The following is a 12,663-nucleotide window of genomic DNA, read 5'->3' on the forward strand; positions in this document are numbered from 1 at the left end:
TAGATTTCTTTAAACTCTGCCGGAGAATGAACTGTTCCCATTTTCTGAAATTGTAACCTTTGAGTGTCAAGTTCGTCTTCTCACAGAAGTACCACCTTTTATTCTCTTAAGGCTGGAGTCTCTGGAGTCTTACATACACTGAGCTTCCCTAAAGTGGATAATCCAGCTGCCATCTGGACAATGTCTCATAATGATTTGCAGAATCAGAACCTTTGTTAGAATAGGCTACACTTGCTTTTAAGTTTTATATTTGTTACATTTTTCCTTTGCTATTAAGTAACCTCTCACTGTGAATGAAGTTGTTCACCGACACTGTTTATGATAATGTGGTATGGCAGTATCCTCTGTCTGTTACGTGCACGGTCTATTGTCTTCTGGTAAAATTTATAGGAATTTATTAATTCTATGTTTAGTATATGGCAAGAATGCTGTAAAAGATCAGACTGAAAGATTAACACAGCTGAAATACAATGCAATGGCGTTGCACTTACTTTAAGCATGTAGCATTGATTCTCAATTCTTTTATTTTTCTTTAAAAATTAAATACTACATATTCTGTTTAAATCTGCCACTTCTGTCTCTGGAATAATCCCATGGTACATAAAATTCTACTCTCTATGGAGGATCTAAAAATAAAGATAAAAAAGATTGTTGCTTTTAAAAAGCAGACAAATTGTGAAATAGGCTAAGATTGTTCAGCTAATGGCTGACTTAGTTCATTAGCTCTATTAAAAATACAATTAAATTACAACCAGTTGGGGGTTTCTTTTAAGTGTCTGTTTTTTTCTTTTCAAAGACACAATGTGAGTGTGAATTTATTTAATGTCAGAGATTTCGGGTGTACTGATGATTTACTGAGTGTGCATGAGTCTCCTTCCTCCCTTCCCATCCATGCATCAGTGCACTCATTTCCCCCTTGAGAGCACTGGTAGTTGCCTTAGCTCTTAATTGTCGAGTAGTTGGAGAAAATGCTTACACTTCTTTTGTTGTATTCTATCTTCTTTTAAGCAAGTTGTAGCAGCTCACAGAGCAGCCAACATATCTATGCTGTTCCCCTTTATCATGGAGTTGTAGCCTTAACATGTCTTTGAAAAGATCCATTAAAATTCATAATTAATTTTATATTTATATAAAGTGGTTTTTTTGGTTTTTTTCTCCTCATAATTTTTTCTATTTTTGCTTTATATACAGTGTGGTTATTTCACTGGTGTCCATATAGAGTAGTGTCATAGTCACTTTGTAGTCGTTACTGTAACTGTGTTCACCATTCTCAGTGCATTCTTTTACTGTTTACATCTTTATTTTGCTGGGTGTGAGAAATAATTTTTCACTTTAGTAATCTTTAATTTAGATTATCATTCCTCATTTGATATGAGATACCAGTGCTATTAGATGAAACACTGAATAAGATAGGTCCATCTGAACAACAGTGTCAGCTTCCATCACTTGCTTTGTAGGAACCTTTCATAAACTTCCACAAGACTAACATTTAATCCATCTACTTGTTCCTTCCTGAAACTCCCCTTTATACTAGTGCTCCCAAAACTCCCACTGTTGCTTGACAATAGTCATAATGCATGAACAGTCCCCTACATTGATCATGTCTCATGGTTTTTCTGTTTTCATTTGTTTGTGGCTTTTTCTTGGAAGGTGTTTTGCTTGAAAGCAGGTGGTTGTTTCCCCATTTTTTACAATGGATGCACAGTTAGATTTTGATCAACTTCCGAGATGCCTGTTCCTGTTATAAAGATGTTAGTTTAAAAATGAGATTGTTTTTCCCATGGAATTTCTGAATTGCGTATAGGAATTTGAATTGATATTTGGGGTTAAAGTTCACAAACATTAACTTCCCCTTATTTTGGGTATGACATTACTGATGTATGGCTTCTTTGACATTTCTCTGAAGCAAACCATTAGATCAGATTGTTCAGCAATTTGAGGTTTTTTTGCATATTAGAGAATGTTACACTGATCTTTCTGCAGGCAGTGCAGCTCTTTATGGATTCTCTTATGTTTCAGAGAACAGGGAGAATGGGTGCAAATGTACTAGTATTTCACCCTAGAATATTAGTTTGTAAACTGAAGTCATACTCTAATAAATATGGTTTGTGATGTATCTTATTTCGTCCCCCAGAATTTCAAAGAATATTCCTACAACTAAAGATGTTGAGCCTCTACTTGAAATTGATTCAGATATACGGAACTTTGAAGTATTTTTATCCTCACGAACACCTGTCCTTGTTGCACGTGATGTAAGAACCTTTTTGCCTTGTACAGTGAACTTGGATCCCAAGCTACGAGAAATCATTGCAGGTGCGTATGATTTCAAATAAATGTAAAATGACAAATCTATTATTTATTTTAAGTAGAGCTACTTGGTGTGTCACACAGAACACTCATTTTTTCATCAAATCATACCTTCAGATTGTCTGATTTGACTTCAGTAAGAGGCCATTCAGTTTTGCTTAATAGTTTTGCTGCAATAGCCAGACCATCCTAGAGTAAAACTTCTCTTTTGGAGGGTGAAGTCCATTGTTCTTGCTTTGCAGAGCGCTTTAGGAGATGGAGAAAGCAATACACACAATCATATTTGAGTAGAAGAGATGCAAATTGATTTCAGATATTTGCTAATAATTTTGTAAATATGTATAAAACCCTGTAGAATTGAAGTCAGGGAAACAAAGTCTTCTCCAGGCTGAAGAGCCCCAGCTCTGCCAGCCTTTCCTCCTAGGAGAGTTGTTCCTTAGAATCTTGTAATAGCTTAGACTGGAAGGGACCATAAAGATGACCTAGTTCCAACCCCCCTGCCATGTGCAGGGACACCTTTCACTAGACCAGGTTGCTCAGAATCCCATTCAACCTGGTCTTGAACGCTTCCAGTGTTGGGGCATCCATAAGTTCTCTGGTCAGCCTCCTCCAGTACCTCACCACCTTCATGGTAAAGAATTTCTTCCTAACATCTAATCTACACCTACTCTCTGTTTGAAGACATTCCCTCTTATCTTGTCTCTACATGTCCCTGTAAAGTCTTTCTCTGCCTTTCTTGTAGGCTCTCTTGAGGTGCTGGAAGGCTGCAATTAGGTCACCCCAATGTCTTCTCTCTGAAAAATCCCAATTCTCTCAAGCTTCCCTTACAAGAGAGGTATTTCATCCCTCATCAGTCATCTTTGTGTCCTCCTCTGGACTTGCTCAAATACACTGATGTCCTTCCTGTGCTGGGACCCCAGGGCTGGATGCAGCACTGCAGGTGGGGTCTCAGCAGGGCAGAGCAGAGGGGCAGAATCCCCTCCCTCACCTGCTGCCCACGCTGCTTTGGGTGCAGCCCAGGGTATGTTTGGCATTCTGGGCTGCAAGGGCACATGGCTGAGTCGTGTCCAGCCTCTCATCCACAGCACCCCAAAGTCCTTCTCAGCCAGGGTGCTCTGAATCTGTTCATTTCCCAGCTTGGGTTGTTACTGAGGGTTGACCCAACCCAGGTGATCTTACTAAAATCTCATAGGATTCCCATAAGTCCACTTCTTGAGCTTGTCCAGGTCCCTCTGGATGGCATCCCATCCATCAGGTATGTCAGCTACACCACTCAGCTTGGTGTCATCTGCAGACTGGCTGAGGATGCACTCATCCCTTCATTCATGTCATTAATGCAGAGACTAACACTGGTCCCAGTATGGACCTGAGGGACACCACTGGTCACTGATATCTGTTAGGACTCCAAGCCATTGACCATTACCCTCTGGGTGCAATTGTCCACACCCAATTTCTTACTTGTGTAACAGTGTACTTACCAAATGCATCTTTACTATAGAGAGAAGGATATCGTGGGGGACTACATGAAACGCTTTCTAGAAGTCCAGATAAATGATATCTGTATCCCTTTCCTTGTCCACTTACGCAGCCAATCCATCACAGAAGGCCACAGGGTTGGTCAGGCAGGAGTTCCCTGTGGTGAAGCCATTGCTGGCTGTCTTGAATCACCTCTGTTCTCCATGTGCCTTAGCAAAACTTCTCAGAGGATCTTGTCCATGATCTTGAGAGGCACAGAGGTGAGGTGACAGGCTGCTACTTCCCTGGGGTCCTCCTTGCTACTGTTTTTAAGAATTTGCAATCTATCCATTTCTTGGGTAGAGTAACTGCACCCTTTCTGCACCCCTGGCCACACAAACTACTTTGTCACACTTCCTAGGCTGAGGCTTGTTGGAGACCTATATTTCCTTGGCAACTCCCAGGGCTCTGTAGTACCTGCTGTGAGAGCATGGACATGGTGTATCAGAAGAGACCCCTGTATGCTGAGATTTGTCACTCTGCCATTGTACAGACCAGCCTTGGAGCAGCTTCTCTTGGAGAGTGACAGTTAGGTTCCTTTATGCCACATTAAAAAACAAAATATAAATATTTAGAGAGATTTAATATGCTACGCAAGTTTATGTGGTAAACCATCCTAACTTTCCTAAAGACGCCTTTGTAGATGTGATCATCAAGAGAAGTCAACCAAATCCAGCTGAAATTTGACCTTGATGTTCTACTTGATGAGTTCTGATTGGAGTTAAATATGTAAAAATGTACTATAATGAATTGACAACTAAAAACTTTCACAAATACTTCAATCAAAATCTTACTCTTGTTACCAATTTATTTTTCAGATGTTCGTGCTGCAAGAGATCAGATGAATATTGGAGGACTTCCTTATCCCACCTTGCCTTTACATGAGGCACCTGCTAGAGCAACATCTCTGTTCAGTCAGCCTTCCTCAGCTTGCTCTTCTACAACCTCTTTCAATGGGCCTTTCAATAGTGGAGTTTTATCCCCACAGCCTCACAGCAGTTACTATAGTGGTATGACAGGACCTCAGCATCCATTTTACAATCGGGTAAATAATCGAGATCCAATTAACATTCTTCTGATTTAGTCTGGTAATACTGCAGATGTCATCTATTAAATATTAAAATACCCATGCAAGTTTTATTGAGGAGTGGAGAAAAGTCCAAAAGCTGACAAATTTTGCAGTAATGTTCAATCACTGTTGTCTGGGGAAGAAACATGGTAAACAGCATCAGAAAAACAAATTACAAAGGGGAAAAAATAATTTTGAGACACTGCTCAATTGTAGGATATTGCAGGGTTTTTTTGTTTGATTTTCTTTTTTTCTTTTTTTTGGGGGGGGTGTAAACTGTGCTCAGTTGTTCACATGCTCACAGACATTGGAAGAGAGCCTGTATTTTTTGGTGACTTTTGTTAAAACATACAGTAACTCAAGTGGGCAGATAGATTATAAGAATGTATGTCTGTCTTCCCTTTTGTCTATTTTTAAAGTTATTCTGTGATCTTTTCCCTAAGCTGGTGTTGTACTAGTTTAAAGAAATTAACATGAATTGCATAAAACATACATTTTTGAGATATTTGTGGGCTTCAGAAAATATAGTCCTGGGAATGGCTCACGTGAAAATTGAATGAAGTGCTTTACAATATATTCAAAGAGAATCTAAACTTTCTGGTTTTGTGGGATATATTCAGTATTTTTAAACTTTATTTTTCACTTTTTTTTCTGTGGTACTATAATGAAAAAACCACAGAGAGCTGATATAAGTCATATCTTACTTCTATATACAGGAAATAGCCTCAATATTAAGTAGATTTGACTGTAGATAAACATATAACCTAGTACAGTGAAAAGCAAATTAAGTTATTCCTAAATCAGTGTTTGTTAACCAAGGCAAAAAAAATAGATGTAGGCCAGAACTTTTTATCTATTTAAAGATAATATATGTTATCTATTCTAAAATTATTCTTATGTGCCTTCAAGACAGTAACAGTATGCTGTTTTGTTGAAAATAACATAAAATAACATGTATTTTGAAGTGGTCCAACACCGATAAATGCTTGACACGTGAATATTTGTGCTGATACAAAGTCAGCGTAGTCCAAGTAGCTGTTTCATTGGAAGCCCTGTTTCTGTTTCTGTTTTGCCCTGTTTTGTGTTACTGTACATGACAAGGTTTAAAGTCAGGGGTGATAAACTGTTGAAACCCGTATGGGGATTTTTGGCTCCAATAAGCATTAGAGAAACAATTATTTGGAGTCATAAGCTGTTCTTGCAAAGAGTTTATTTGTTCATTTGTGTTAAGGCTTACAGGCATGCTTACTTTTTTGCCTGCTGAAGACTAAAATGCTTCAATTTTCACGTTTCTTGCTGGAATTTTATACTGCCCTTCTAAAGTAAAATTGTTTTTAGTGTGTCACCTAATAAATATTGTCAGAGAATTGTATTCATTACTTTGGACTCATAAAGATACTGTCATGAACACCACATACTGAGATAAGTGATGAGAAGCTTTTCAAAGTAGAAAATTCATCCTGAAAAACTATTTCCTTCAGCATTTTCAATCATATTTAATTTCTCAGGTTTTTGTAAAAATGGTGTTTAAAAAAAAGAACAGCAACTGAAGAATAGACTCTCTCCAGTAGAAGTTTCCAAGAGAGGTCTTGGATACTGGTATGACACAAGACAATGGATTCAAATAGTTCTGTGGAAATGGCTGGATTTTATTCAGAAACACCCTCAGTTTGGGGGATATGTGCCATATTCTGACCAGTAAATGGTTTCTGTCCTGTTAAGCATTCATTTATGCTTAAGAAAAAGCCCCTTGAGCTGTTGGGGAAAACAGTCTGTATTTCTGGAAAATACATTTTTATTATGTATGTTTCTTTTTTCTTTAGATTCTCCTATGTTATGGACCTGGAACTTCCAGTGATGTAGTCTGTTAATTTTTGGTTTAAAACCCTGTTCTCCCTCTGGTTAGCTGTGGAGAGAAGATTATGGTCCCGTTTAGAAGCTCTTCAATTTAGCACTGTGGCACTTAGTATAGGGCTAAGCTGGACATGTCCCATTTACCACTCTCTAATGGTTGGGCTGAAAGCTGAATTTAGTTCAGCTTCTCCAAATTGCTGCTCTCATGGATCAGTGTGGAGATGATGTTTTTTACAGGGAAGATCAGAGCAATAGACAAGTCTAACTGGGATTTCCTGGGTGGGAATGAGAAATTATGGTATATGAAGACTTAATTTTTTTACAAAAGAGGAGAAAATTCTTTGATATTTTGAAAATATTATGTTTTGCTAAATCCATTAAGCTTTGTAGGCTATCTGCAGACTTGAAGAGCAGCTTTGCACCAATATATATTTATATTGCTCTCATGTTTTCATGATACCTCTACTGTACTTCAAATGAAGATTGAGTCTGTAGTGCTTGGCCTCCTAATGGAGAATTAATCCCACAGTTGGGAAACAGTGGAGTAGCTGAAATGGGCTCAGGAGTTGATTAGAAGTTATGAGAGGATTGTGGGATAATTGCCTTAGTGGACAGATTTTTTTCCATTGCTTTGTAGTTTGGTATCATGCAACCAGCAAGCTCACTGTGTGTTTCAGAGAAGAGGCTTTGCAGTGAGAGCCAGGCACTTGAATGAAGTTTGATTGTTAAGCATTTCATGCTTAGGGGTTTCCCACATGGTTTAAGCTCTTAGTGGAAAACCGAGGCATTAAATTATTCTGTGGTATTTTCTGGAAATTAATTTCTCTCTAAAAAAAAGTTTGTATTATTTGTAGTATGTGCCTTATGACAGTGGAATAGTTTTAATTCAGTGAACTTCCCTGCATCATTCTATACTAGCCAAATAATATAAGGCAAAGGCTAGGTAACCAAACTTCCCCATTTAGACTAATGGTTACAATGAATATTGTGTAACTTTGTATGTTGGAAGACCATATGAAATTTTTGTGGTAATTGTGTGAAAGTGCTCAGAATCTACCTCTAGCTAAGAATATAGAACCATTTTTATTTTCCGTGAAGTGCTTGAAGTTGTAACATATGCTGTCTATATAAATTATATACTCAGAAATTAAACTTGAATTTCTCATTCATTTAGAGCTGTTTTTGAATACAGAAGTTTTTAAGTCTTTATTGGCAAATCTAAAGTGGACTATTTCAACAAATTTTATTCCTTCCTCATAGATTCTCCCTTAAGTCATAGAATTATTTACTCTATACTGAATTTGGTGCTCTAGACTAATCAGAATCTTGTCATGTGCAGAAACACAAATCAGATAACATGTTCTCTTGTGAAATATCTGGATAGTACAATTTTGAAAAGGCTACATATAGAAGCATCAGAAATCAGTAATACAGCCATTGTTTTGAGATTTATTTTAAATTTTTATGGTGTTTTGTTGGTTTCTAGTTGTTTGTTTGTTTTTGGTTTTGTTTTTTTTATTTTGGGAGTTTTATTAAGAACTGGGCAATGAGTTGAAAGCAGTGAGTACTGTAATTCTGCTTTTCCTAAAGTCTAAATTAACACTGTCCCTTAAAATGGTATTTGTATTGAACAACATGCATTAATGTATTTCCAGCAAAACAAAGCTCCAATACTGTCTGCTATAAGCATCTATTCACATGTTTATGAAATCAAGTGTTTGTGGAAGCCCCCAGGTCGAGTACCACAAATATGGGAAGTCCAGTGATGCTATTATATATCATGCTTTTTGTTTATTTGGTACAATTGTCTTGGTTATTATGAATGACTCAAAGTTTTACTGAGCATCTGATTTTTAGTTTAGAAGATCAGAGAGTGAAATTTTCAGAATTATTGTTAAATTATCCTTTTCCCATATTGAAAACAGATGTTAGAATGTAGTTACCAAAACCGTTCTGACTCTGTTCCTCCAGAAACTACACCAGAGCACCCATTGGCTCTGAGAAAAAAAAGGGGGTCATTTGCTGAGGGATTTTGAAGAACTCACTCCAGAGCTTTTGATTGAATTCTGTTCAATGGTTCAATGCAAAAAGTAAAGAAAGCTATTAGTAATTGCTCTTTTTACTTTATGAAGCTCAACTAGAGGATGTGTTTTGTTGTAATGATTTTTATTTTATTATTACCTTTTGATTTGTGTAATTGTTTGTCCCTTTTTTGTTACACCTTTTTTTTTTCCATAGCCATTCTTTGCCCCATATCTTTACATGCCAAGGTATTACCCTGGCAGTTCTCATCTCATCTCACGTCCACCACTAAAAACGAGTTTGTCCAGAGATCAGAACAATGGCCTAGTAAGTATTTTGAAGGGTAATTCAAATACTAACCTAGACAATAAATATAGTGAGTAATGAAAATGAAAGTTATTAATGATGACTCTGTGTTAGACAAGTATAAGCTTTATATTATAAATATTTTAAGCAAAGGTGTTATTAACATGTAATGTGAATGTATTTTGTTTTAACTTTAGAAATTCCTTACAGAGGAAAACCAATTCCAGCACCCATATATAAAGATTAGAGGAGAATGACCTGTGATACTGGCAAAAAATATAGTAATGAAAATGCCAGATGTACTATAATACCAAAATAGATGTAGTGATATAAGAAAATGTGTGCTACTTGTAAATTTATGTTCAGGTTTTTTAATAATATGTCACAAATTCTTTGTATCTGGAGAAGATAAAATTACATTCTTTAATGTTGTAAAGAATGCTAGAAACTGGAGGATCAAATTCAAATGTTAAAAAAAATACTTTTATTATTCAAGTAAAACAAAATACATTTTATCTTAAGTGTTTTTGCAAGTACATATAATTCAACTTTACTCATTAGAAAGGCAAAACTAGCAGACTTTTCTAGCTTCCTATAGAATGATAAATTTCCTGTTTAACAGTATTTATTTTGCTGACAGATGGCTGTTCAAATGGAATTAAGAACTAAGGAAAGACAAAAAAGTAAAAGCCTCACTTATTGGTTGCTTTAATTCTAGATATTGATACAATGAGCAAGGCTGTTAAAAGATGGTAAAAGCTTTAATCACTTAAAGAAAACAAATGTGTTTCTATTGAATTATGTATTATTATGAGATCATTCTCATTCACTGTTTACTTCATAATTTTTGTTGAGCCCTTGATCATTTTACCCAAACCATAATATTTTGTTGTTGTTAGGATGTTATCAAGGAGGATGCTGATGAGGGGCTTCCTTCACCCACAGACCCCTCAATGGTAAATGAGTAGCCATGTGGTGTGGAAATTTTAGCATCTCATTGCTTTTTCAGCAGTAATGAGTCTGCATTAATCATAACTGCAGTTCACTAACACTGCATCAGTGGCTTTGGTGGGCAAATAGAGTAGCTGAAAACTAATGTAGTTCGTGAATGAATTTAAAAGCTAATATTTCACTTGTAAGATGTACTCTATTTTCCCCTGTAGTTTTCCCCTTGCCTTTCTCAGTAGCTGTGGTGAGCTTTCAGTAAAGTGTCGTGGTAGCTAAACAAAATGTAGAATGACAGCTGGTCATTCAGTGCTTGAGTTTTAGAAGTAATTGTGTTTTTCTGCTTCAGTCAATTCTCTTGCCCGAATCCTACTTCTTTAGCTGATGACATAAAGCTATTGCAGGTAACATAGTATAAGGCAGCTTTGATAGAAATTGAAAAATGAAACATTGCTGGTCATAAGCTTATTCTTCAGTCAGAATGTTAAGTTACCTTTTCTATGACTTGTTTTGTTTCATCCTAAGTATTCATACTTAGGATGTTATCTTTATGGTATATATATTTTAACTCTAATTATGATAATCATGAGTTATTCCAAAACAAAAAGTTTAATGTGACTGTCATGATTCTCTTAATATTTGCTGCCAATAGTTGTTGGCAACAGTTACAGTTTGATTGCATTTAGTTTTTCTTTTAGTAAATCATTGCAAAAATGTCTTTCTACTGTTGTGCAATGAAAAAATATCAAGCCCCACACAGATTCCAAACTCATAGAGTTATGATTAACTCTACATAACTTTCACTGAGAAACCATGTATGTGCAGTGCAATGGAAAACGTACACTAAATTTCTGTCTCCCAAGTCATTTGCTACCTTGTGGAAAGGGATGACTTTGGAGTAATTTTTCCTTTGGAGATGCCATCCTTGTGTTTGATTCCTTATCTGAGTATCCCATTCTTTTCCCAGAGCTTTGAGACTTGTCAGTGCAAGGAGAATTAAGGACTTTCTCAAAAGTATTAGTGTAATGGCTGAAGACTGTGTGTCCCTGTCAGTGTGGGAAGGGACACAAGCCTGGAAAAGCGGGATTTAGTCTTGAGTCACAGTAGTGAATGAGTTCCAGCAGCAGAACTGGAACTGGGTGCTCTTCTGCTTGCTGCTGAGTGTGTATCTTAACACTCATTTAGGTGAAGCTTCAAACAGCAGTTTAAAAGACTCTCGTAAGTTAAGTAACCTATTGCCTTTAAGTAAGAAAATATAGGAATTAAAACATTAAAAAGAAACTTCCTTTGAGATAATGATAATGGAAGATTTTGTAAGATTTGTTTTTTAATTTAATTTATACTATTGTGAGTCTGTAATGCAGCATACCAGATCATATACTTTTCTCAGACTTAGCAATATTTAACCTATGGTATAAATCTAAAACTTGGAATTTTGCAATTTTTTCTAAAGTCTCTTAGGAAGTTGACAAGAAGGTTGTTAGTGAGGATATGATATGTGATGGCGTATCAGGGTTTCATCTATTCTAAATCCAGTTATTTTGTCAACTTCACTGAATTTTCAATGAAAGGAAACAATATTATATTTATCTTATGTGCTACAATTATCTGTAGATGATGGGTACAATAATTTCATCCAGCTATTTAGGTAGCTCTTAATTGATGTGTCATTGATACTGTATAAGTGATCCAACTTATTAAATGGTTTGGTGCACGCAAAGTAATTAAATAAACTAAAAAAACCTGCACAAAGTAGTTAATGAACACCAATGTAATGAACACGAATGTGTAATTGGTTCGGTGATTGAAAACAAGAGAAGCATGTAGAATCAAAATTGTCTTTCATGCTAAACTGGCAAGGAGCCAGAAATGTTGCAACTCCTGTGTAAAATAGAGAATAATCATTGTTTTGAATGTTTGAGTCATAACAGGGTGAAAAAACAGGATTATTCAGGAGTATAAATTTTTTTTTCATACAGATCATAATTTCTGCTTATTGCATGAGTTGACAGAGCTGTGTGGAGCCCGTTACATGATTCTAGTTATGGGTCTGCTGTTGTCAGTCTGTTGGAGTGACCAAGTTCTGAAATTCCAGACCATCATCATTAGTCTCATAATACCTGTATAAGTCTAGTATAGCTAGCTATATACTAGTTAGCTTAGTAGAAGCTAACCTATTAGGAATATTTTGAGTATAGTCATCCTGTTTCAAGAATTTTACTTCAGTCACCTTCTATACTTAGATTCTGTTGCTGATGATAAAACTTGTCTATCTCAGACCATAGTTTACTGTTCTTTGCTGAGTGGATCAAAACATAGATGTCAAACTGGTAAGTTGACCAAATACCATCTATTAGTTGTATCAGCATGAAGCTTCATTGCAAATTTTAGGTTATCAGCTTGAATCACTAATGTAAGTAGTCTTTAGATGCTGGCCTTTGTCATCTGTGATGGAGATAAACATGCATTTCTGCTGGTTTTACTGTACAAATGCTTATTTCTGAATAACTTCAAAAACTTCTAGAGTGCCCTTTTGAAGAGTTTGTAGGTGGATTGCAGTGTTACCGGTCATGGAATGGTAACATGGAATGGTTCACAGAATCCCCTTTTATATTAGAAATCAAACTAGCATTAGCACTGCTTAT

At 36.2% G+C, this 12,663-nt stretch overlaps 1 protein-coding gene across 3 annotated transcripts in view; it reads left to right on the forward strand.

The window, feature by feature from the left end:
* Positions 1-12,663, forward strand: part of KIDINS220 (kinase D interacting substrate 220) — a 73,744-nt gene that overhangs the window by 50,013 nt on the left and 11,068 nt on the right. The window contains exons 23-26 of one of the 3 annotated variants that reach the window (XM_086875892.1): positions 2,135-2,313; positions 4,641-4,867; positions 8,984-9,094; positions 9,973-10,029. In XM_086875892.1, the coding sequence (XP_086732018.1) occupies positions 2,135-2,313; positions 4,641-4,867; positions 8,984-9,094; positions 9,973-10,029 (574 nt within the window). The remainder of the gene's footprint in view (positions 1-2,134; positions 2,314-4,640; positions 4,868-8,983; positions 9,095-9,972; positions 10,030-12,663) is intronic. The other 2 variants (XM_086875893.1, XM_086875894.1) reach the window with 2 other exon arrangements.

Source organism: Cyanistes caeruleus, chromosome 2, assembly GCF_971803275.1.
Source record: "Cyanistes caeruleus chromosome 2, bCyaCae1.hap1.1, whole genome shotgun sequence".
In the NCBI taxonomy this organism is placed as follows: domain Eukaryota; kingdom Metazoa; phylum Chordata; class Aves; order Passeriformes; family Paridae; genus Cyanistes; species Cyanistes caeruleus.